This window comes from Aythya ferina, assembly GCF_964211825.1.
Source record: "Aythya ferina genome assembly, chromosome: 1".
Lineage (NCBI taxonomy): Eukaryota > Metazoa > Chordata > Aves > Anseriformes > Anatidae > Aythya > Aythya ferina.
In genome coordinates, this window is record NC_140296.1 from 77,644,234 (window position 1) to 77,653,486 (window position 9,253).

The 9,253-nt window shown below is 45.7% G+C and overlaps 1 protein-coding gene across 2 annotated transcripts in view; it reads right to left on the reverse strand.

Moving 5' to 3' along the window:
• The window catches only part of ARHGAP6 (Rho GTPase activating protein 6), a 312,132-nt gene extending 303,121 nt beyond the window's left edge, over positions 1–9,011 (reverse strand). Inside the window, exon 1 of one of the 2 annotated variants that reach the window (XM_084507617.1) lies at positions 8,450–9,011. In XM_084507617.1, coding sequence (XP_084363743.1) covers positions 8,450–8,902 — 453 coding nt within the window. In that variant the 5' untranslated portion in view covers positions 8,903–9,011. The remainder of the gene's footprint in view (positions 1–8,449) is intronic. The other variant, XM_084507616.1, reaches the window with a different exon arrangement.
• Positions 9,012–9,253: the final 242 nt, after the last annotated feature.

The window sequence follows — 9,253 nt, forward strand, 5'->3', positions numbered from 1 at the left end:
CAAACACGATATGCATGATCAACACAATAAAATTTGAGAAGTTACTGCATTCTTTAGCATCAAAATCTCCCATTTCACATAAGTGTTAGCTTTTCCCAGAGCTTGATATCACTGTATAAAGAAACGATAGCCTATCTTCTAAAAACAGAAGATGGTGAGATCTCTTGGACAGCTTACCCAAAGGCTCTATTGTGCCTAAAGTCTTATGGGAATAAAATTCAGAAAGGTTTATTCAATAAATTAAAAGTAATACCTCCTACGGGAAGCAAAAGACATAACAGAATGAAAAACATTTCCTGTAGGAGGAATATTTTTAGACTTTTAGAGAGAGGCAAATGAAAACTTAACAGAATACTGCCAACTGGTTTCCCACCAAATTACTCTCAGTAGGGTGCAACTCAACTGAAATTACCCTTCAGAGAGAAAAAAAGAAAAAGACGGTACTCAAAAACCATCTTGCCATAATACAACAGTGGCAGAAAACAAAGGGATAAAGCATATAAAGCCTGAAAATAGAAAGGGAAAGGTTATATTAGTCTTTGTCTCAAAAAATCAGTTATAGATATTCACTGGAGGCACAGTCCTTCATTGAAAATCAAATCCAGGAAGCCAGTCCTTTGGAGAAGAATGACTCTGTGCAAAAATAATTTTTTATCGCATTATAAAAAATGAGTTTGCATATTTGCAGTGTGCATTCTCAAATTATCCACTATAATCTGAATCTTTCACTGGTTATCAAAGTATTTGTACTTTGCTGAAAACCATTTTACGCATTTATGAGGCAAACCATTTATGAGAACATAAGGACTTGTTAACGTTTGACTTGGCCAATCCAAATAATATGCTAGAGCTACAGGAAAGCAGCTTTTTTTTTTTTTTTTTTTTTTTCATACAGACTTTGGGTGATGAAAACAAAATAAAAGACACATAATGAGGACAGCGAGACATGGATAGAAGGTAAAGCCAATCTGAACAGGTCAGTGCACACAGAACAAGAAATCATAAATGAGTCTGGGACAAAAAAGAAATACAAGATGTATCCAAGTCAGCTTCAGGTGCTCAGTGCCCACGTTGCAAGGAGAGTTTCTGCATGGGACTGAGGCTGTCGCATAACCTTGCTATGTTCAATGCTCAAAAGTCTCTTTTTGACCTTAAACTGTCAAAAAACCCTCGTAGAAGAATAACACAAATTGTTGCTTTGCGAGGATACAGAGGGAACAGAAGCAAGTAGAAAGGTGCAGAAAATCCAGTTCTGATTTCATGCTTTGGGAGGTTGATGCAAGCTGTTCCCATTGCCAGGACTTTGAGGATGATGACCCAGGGATGGCAGCTTCATAGTGGGTAACTGGAGTTTGTATTTACGGTCCAAAGACACAGCACCTAACTTGCTTAGCTCCTAAAGCAAGGACATGTGGTACCCCACATCTGGTTCCAGAACAACGATGTGATGAGCATCAAGAACTGGAAGCTCATCAAATCCTTCAAAAACACTCTTAACCCTCCCAAGGATTTAATATCTCCTTGCTGACAAACATAGTAGAACAGACATGGAACTTGAAACAGCCAATCTGTGCACATCTAGGAGAAGCTGAAACGCAATCAAAAAGCCTGGGAACACATTTCCATAGATACTTGTATTATTCCTACAGAGTGAGAATAGATAAAAACAATAGAAATTATTTTGAACAGACACAGCTTAAAAATATGCACAAAACAATAGACAGGAAAGTTTAAAAGAGAGGTGAAACAAGTAAAATTCCTATGACTGAATGGTAATTAAAGCCTTTGATTCCCACCTGATACTGTATTGATTAGTATCATTTACTCATCTAAAGTAAAGCACACACTTGACTGAAGTCCAAGTGCTGAATACTTTGCAAAATTGGACAGTGAATCTCAGGATCAGTTTCCAATGAAGTCTGAATCTTGCCCTTGCCTCATATATGCCCCCCCCCCCCCCCCCCTTAATTTTCCAGAAGCAGAATGGCCTCTTCTTCCACCACCCAGCCACCTGGTTCAGTTAGAAACCAGGGGAGCCCAGGATGTACAAAGCTACTTTCAGGAACATCGGCTTAATTCCAGTGACCCTCATGCTCTCAAACACTATGCCACAAACCCAGAAAATCAAATAGGAGCACCATCATATTTAATAAGATAGAATTGATGTTATAGTCTGAATTTTCATTACCTGTTTACATTTATGTGTCTATACTGTGGCTACAACGCTGACAGGATCTAGTTCCTTCTGCACGAGAGTTCAGCCCTACTGGCTCAGACTTCCCTGCTGGTTTCCATTACAATATTTACATCTGGAAGGAGAAAACCACATGCTTGACACCTCCATCCTTATCCCGCCACAACACCACAGAGGAGTGAAGAACGACTGCTGCAAAGCTCTGCGCCTGCAAACTGCCACTGCACAGCAACTCCATCACGAAGCCAGACAGTGGTCTGGGTTGTTGATATTTTAGAGACTGCTCAAAATTACTTTTCAGTCTCATTTCTATCATTGCCGCAATTCCATCTGTCCTAGCTGTCAGTTCCCACATTTTCACCAAATGTCCTCAGACGTAGTTTAGTCAGGAATGGAAAGAGTGCATTTGCCAATTCAAAAATGTTGAATATATTTAGTTACTTTGAATGGCATTCTTCTTCATACGAGACCCACAATATGTCTGCCCACTGAGTTTTACAGCTGTAAAACTCTGACAACACTGAATGGGAGGGACTCAGGCTGAAACTAATCTGTGCATTTAATGTTTTAGGGTGTCTTATGGAAGAAAAACAAAGCAAAGAGTTCAGTGGCAAATGTCAGAACATGAAATTTTTTACTTTAAGAAAAAAAAAGCCCTTCAAAATACAGTTCTCACATAAGTCATTAAAGAACCCATCCCTCCCCAACAGACACACCAAAGGAAAAATCCAAGTTACCAGTTTTGTGAGTGGGGGACTGTCTGGGTTTTTAAATGTTTGAAGGAAAACCAATAAAACAAGGTGTCAAAAAGTCCTTTCAAAATGCCAGATCCCCATTTTGCTCCCTGGACAGTTAATGGGGGCTCTGCACAGGGATTAGCTGAAACCTCTTATCCATCCATATAGAAAAGCATCTGAATCAGGTAGGAAGGTGTCTAAGGCTACGTATATGAAACACTGAGCTGTCCTTTACTTCAGCTACACATCACTGTTTGGAGATTATTAGGGCAAAAAGATCAACCAGTGATGATAGCAATTTAATACATTGCCTGGGATTGCTTTCCAAGGACAACCGTATCCTAGGCTGCATCTAAAGCAGCATGGCCAGCAGGTCAAGGGGGTGATTCTTCCCCTCTGTTCTGCCCTTTTGAGACCCCACCTGGAGCCCTGCCTTCAGCTCTGGGGCCCCCAGCACAAGACGTGTTAGAGCGGGTCCAGAGAAGGGCCACAAGGATTGTCATAGGGCTGAAGCACCTCTCCTATGGGGACACATCTGAGGGAGCTGGGGTTGTTTAGCCTGGAGAAGAGAAGGCTCTGGGGAGACCTTACAGTGGTCTTCCAGTGCCTAAAGGGGGCCTACAGGAAAGCTGGGGAGGGACTCTTTGTCAGGGAGGGTAGCGATAGGACAAGGGAGAATGGCTTTAAACTAAAAGAAGGGAGACTTAGATTAGATGTTAGGAGGAAATTCTTTACTCAGAGGGTGGTGAGGCCCTGGCACAGGCTGCCCAGAGAAGCTGTGGGTGCCCCATCCCTGGAGGTGCTCAAGGCCAGGTTGGATGGGGCTTTGGGCAACCTGGTCTGCTGGGAGGTGTCCCTGCCCATGGCAGGGGGGTTGGAACTGGGTGGTCTTGAAGGACCCTTCCAACCCAAACCTTTCTGTGATTCTGTGATTTTATGACAAACAAAACTTCCAACTGATGGGGAAATGATTCTGGAGCATTTCACCAAAACAAGCCACACAATACACACAGGCAAATGCATAAACAATAAAGTCAAAAGCATGAGACCAACAGCATGCTGAAGGTAAAGCCTGTAAGACTATGGCAACTGGACAGCAATAAATATGAGTTGTCACAAGAGACTAAATGTTGAGGAGGTGTTCCACTAAAATATTTCTATGCATATTGTTAAATTAGTTTATCGGGGCATGCTGACCTCTAGACAATGTGAACTACTGCAGCCTTCAGAGGCAGAGCCTTATCCCCAGTTCCAAGCAGCAGTATCCCCATCCGCTTGGCTTTTACACCTGCAAGGGCTCGGCTTAACCCCTGGTTTGACAACCACGCTGTGACTTCAACGTCACAGTAAGTGCAATCAATGCCTTGTGAACACAGATGCCTTGGCTTACAGAGCTCATCTTAGATATTTTGAAAGTGATGCAGCATACATACTTCTATTTCATGTTCATGCCTCCTAACGAACAGTAGAAGACTGACTTCTTTCTCTCGTTGCTGTAGGCAGTCTAGATATTTCAGAATAGATCCCAACCATTGCTCATGACTTGAAAGGGGAAGGAAAGATACATAAAAGCTCTCCTTCCTCTGAATTTACAACGAATGGGTTCTCTTCCTTCATCCTTGATGATGCAATCAGTCCTTTCTTTCTGCAAAACAACTTGCCCCACTGCCTTCAAAGAAAAATATTCACTGGAAGCACCCAAAGATATACACCTGTACGAGAACATGACCTCTTGATTTGTCAGCTTGAGTAGTGAGCTCAAGACTCTCTGAGGAATTTTGCTTTGCACTTTCTCTGCAAAAGCATTTTTCATGTATATCCTTCCACCAGCAGAGTTTAGATGCAAGTGCTGGATGTGAAAAAGCAGAAAGAAGCAAAGGAAAAGAACTAAGCTAGCCACTTGTAGTAACTTGGAAAATGGGTTTAGAATTAGTATGCAATGATGCTCGGGGGAAACTTTGGTAAGTGAGAAGATAGAGAATCTGAATATCTGCCTTCCCAATGGATTTAAACTTTCTCTCAATATCAAGTGAATTTAAGGGAGCTGACCTCTCAAAGCAACAATTAGCTGAAAGTGGTTTTGTGAGCATTCACTACTTCTGACAGCCATGCTCTAAATTCCCACTCCATAAGGCTCGACCAGAAGTTATAAAATAGGCAAGCCTTAGCTGCTGTTCCAGTTTTGCTGGCAAGCAACACCAATACCCCTGCAGTTGGCCCGGAGACACCACCAGGGAGGCTCGCGACTTCTCCCCTCCTTGTGGCAGGTCCTGCTGCCTCCCAGCAGCCTGGCAAGCCAGCAGAAGGCTTCGGATTTCATGCTGCCATTCCTTTAAAAGCAGTAAACCCCACAAAAGCTGGAGATGCTAATGTTTCATCATTCAGTAACACCCAGAGTATGACAGCAAAATAATCAGGCCATATAAGCTAAGTGTAGATTTGGTTTATCATAACAAAGAGATTACTCAGATGCATTTACATAATTTGCTGTATTTCCTATACACATGTTGTGGCTTTCCATTCCCATTTTCTCTTCCCCTTTCATTTAGAAAAATAAGCAGAACACATAACACACTCAAAACTTCACCCAGATCTATCAATATCCAGCCCTCCTGGACTTCTCACCTGGTGAACATAACCCCCTCACACCTGTGTCCTTAACTTGTACAGGACTACCCACATAGTCAAGCATAGATATACAATTAAATGTTGGCAGAATCGAGGCTTTAAGATATCTCTTCATATTTTTACTACCTTTTTCCATGATATCTAGTCACATAGCCATATTTAAAAAAAAAAAAAAAAAAAAAAAAGGCATAATAATCTTAATAGACTTAATTTTGTAAGTGAAAAAAATAATAGGACTTAAAAAGACAGCTGAAATCTGATAGGAATTGAGGATAAATGCTTCTTTCCTTCTGTTAGAAATCCCCCACAGCTTTGCCTTATGATTTACTGAAACCACTGGAAATTGTCATCTCTGAGATCACCGGGAACAGTTTTCTTTTTAAGCAGCTTATGCATGAGCAGATAATAGAACGGGGAAAGAATTCCTGTTAGTGAAGTAAAGTCCACTAAAAATATTCTTTACAACCACAAAGTGTTCTTGAGAATAAAATTAAATGCTGATAAAGAAGAGACAGATAACCAGCGAGTTAGAGACGTCTCTGTCACATGATGCTTCACATCCAAACATCTGTGGATGGAGAATTTGAGCTTAATACCTTTCTACGTGGAAAGCCTCTAGGTGTGACCTGCTGAAATCTTCAGTGCTTTCTGACAACTCATTAAAAGTCACTTATGCCCAGCCACTTAACCCGAGCAGTAACCTTTCCATTTCTCAGCCAGCAGAAAGGGTATAAAACACTGAAATCAAATGACTAAAATAAAAAAGGTAAAAAAACAATCCATCCTTCTCTTGGCATCTCATCAATGCTATTGCAGCCGTTTTGGCCTCGTACGCAGGATCCCCTGACCAGCTGGTACCCCATGCTGAGCAGAGGGGCTGTGCTGGGGGCTCTCGCACAGAAACCATTGCTGCAAGCTGCATCCCCACCACGTCATCTGATATATCACAGCACAGATGTGGGTGAAGGATGACCTGCTCAAAACTTATTATTTTGGTAGGTTCTGAAGATAAAATCTCCATTACATTTGTACTTCTCTTTACTACCTTAGAGATTAAGGTAGTGGGAAGAAAAGAATTGTTGCTTGCACAGTGGCTTTAAGGAAATGTTTTCCCAAAAAGTACAATTATACTGGTGATGTTGGAAAGCAGGTAGCAAAAACAGGTTTTGTAATGAATACCTCTTTTATTCCCTAGCTAATAGGATGGGATTTTTTAAGTTCTCAGACCAAAAACTTCCATGCTCCTTTTTGGCTTGCTGTCTTCTATACACTTATCTTCTGCAGCTGAGTATCATCATTGCCATGCTGTGCTTCATTTCTCAAGCTCCAGGAAACCTGAACTACTAACCCTACCGAGGATGCAACAATTTGAATAATTAGACCTTTTAAAGTTACAATATTATAAGTAATTATCTCCTTTTCACCCAGTAAAACCTTTACAATCTTTAAAATTTTCACCTTCCCAAGCACGCTTGCTTTGCCACAGTGAGGGTGAAGCCCCAGAAACAGAGAACCCCTTACTTCCAGAAAACTGAGCAGGTCCTTTTTCAGCTAAGTCTAAAGAGGACACAATCAACTGAATCCTTTATAAACAATGCCACTGTACGATGAAACCAAATTGAATGGCCAACATTAGGATGCATGCCTACAATGAGAGGGGGAAATGCAGTCAAAATGTTTGGGTGAAGTTAGTTATCATCAAGCTTGTATAACACTTCAGAAGCAGAAACTTGACACCCGACAGGCACGAGGTCCCACAAGGACATCCAACGCCACTATGGCTGGGCCGATGGCTACAACAGAGATGCTCCTGCAGTGCACGGGTCCCACGGCCAGCACAGACACAGGGACTCAGCACAAGCACGGGCACTCGCTGCCCCTTACTGCACAGGGCTCAAAACTGTTCTCCTATGGCAGAACTGCCTGCATTTTTCTTCTAACATAAAGGCCATTTTTTTTAAGCTGCACTTACACATAGATACCGGTTACTGTAAAAATTAGGCCTTTCCAGTATGACAGATGCCCTCAAAATACAACACCACTCTTCATTACTGTGAGCACCCATTTGTTAAAGGGATGAAAGACACTTTCCCAGGTCCATGTGAGCAAAAAGCAGTTTCTCAGAGCCAAGCTGTAACATCCCATCAAACTGCCCTGCATTCACATTAAGGTACAAATTACATCACAATGTAACACAACCACATTATCAGCAATTCGACTCAAATTCGACTGTTTAAATGTGCTAGATACACACCAAATTAGAGGGAAAAAACATATTTTTGAAGGTGTGTGATGCTACGTGGTGTGACAATACATAGACTTGTGGAAAATGCCAGGAAAGCTAACCCTTACGTGCCCTGAGCATATGACACCTTCACATGGAGTCAGTGTAGAGACTCACTTCCACTTGTAGACCTGAGACAGTGCTCAGAGCCTTGGCGTCAGGAAACCCTGCCCAGCAAATCTTACGTGGCTTACACTTTTCCTCATCAAACCCTACGTGGATAAGCTGCCATCTCAGCCGTAACAACCATAAGCATCTCAAGACCAAAGCCATTAGGCACCGTCTCATGGCTTCTTGTCACTGACACCGCAAGTGTCCCACAAAGCCTCTCTGAAATCACAAACTTTTAACTAACTCCAGAGTCAAGCACGGCGATGAATCCCGGCTAACTCTGAGCAACATCTCTTAAAAACACCTCGCCGGGCTTGTGAGGAGCCTCGCCGAGGGCAGGTGGCCGAGGTGTGAAGGCGGGACGGCGGCGAGGTGTGAAGGCGGGGAGGTTGCGAGGTGGGAAGGGGAGGTTGCGAGGCGTGACAGCGGCTGGGGGCCGTGCCCGGAGCCTTCCCCCGGCCCCGACGGGGGGATCGCGGATGCCGGCGACCCTACCTCGGATCTCCACACGACGTAGGCGGCGGGGCGCGGCCCGGGCGGCGAGGGCTGCCCCTTCCTCTGCTGCAGCCAGCGGCGGGGCGACGAGAAGATGCTGTTGGCCGACGGCGTGCGCGCCAGGAAGGGCAGCTCCCGGCCGGGGCTGCGCTTGCCCCGGGGGCTGTCCGGCTCGAAGAGGCCGCTGCCCGGCGGCGAGCGCTCCAGCGGGGTGCTGGGGGTGGACGACGAGAAGCCGCGGGGCGGCGGAGGGGCGCCCCGGGCACCGCGGCGCTCCCCCGGGGGGCTGCCGGCCGCCCGCCCCCGGCCCTCGCCCTCGTCCCGGCCGCCGCCGATGATGGCGGGGTCGAGGCTGCGCGTCTGGCGGAGCCTCCGCTTGGAGAGGCTCCTGGCGGCGGGGGCGGCCGGGGAGGAGCAGGAGAAGACGCTGCTCAGCAGGCTCTGCGCCGACATCGCGGCGGCCGCTGGCCCCGGGGGGGTGGCCGGGGGGGTCCCGGCTCTCTCCCGGTCTCCGGTCCCGGCCGCGGCCCCCCCCCCCCAGCCCCGTGCCCCCCGCCCAGCGCCCGGGCTCAGCCCCCGGCGGCGCGGCTCGACGGCGGCACCGGGGGGCTCATGGCGGCGGCCCGCGTCCCGCTTGGGGCTGCTGCCGCCGCGGTCACTTTGCTGGGAGGGGAGGGAGGGAAAAGGGAAAAAAAAAAAAAAAGTTGCGAGAGAAAAGGGGAGGGAAGGAGGCAGCCGCCGAGCTTTTATCTCAGCGCGCTGCAGCCTGCCAGAGGCACTCCCCCCGCGGCCGCGATGCGCACC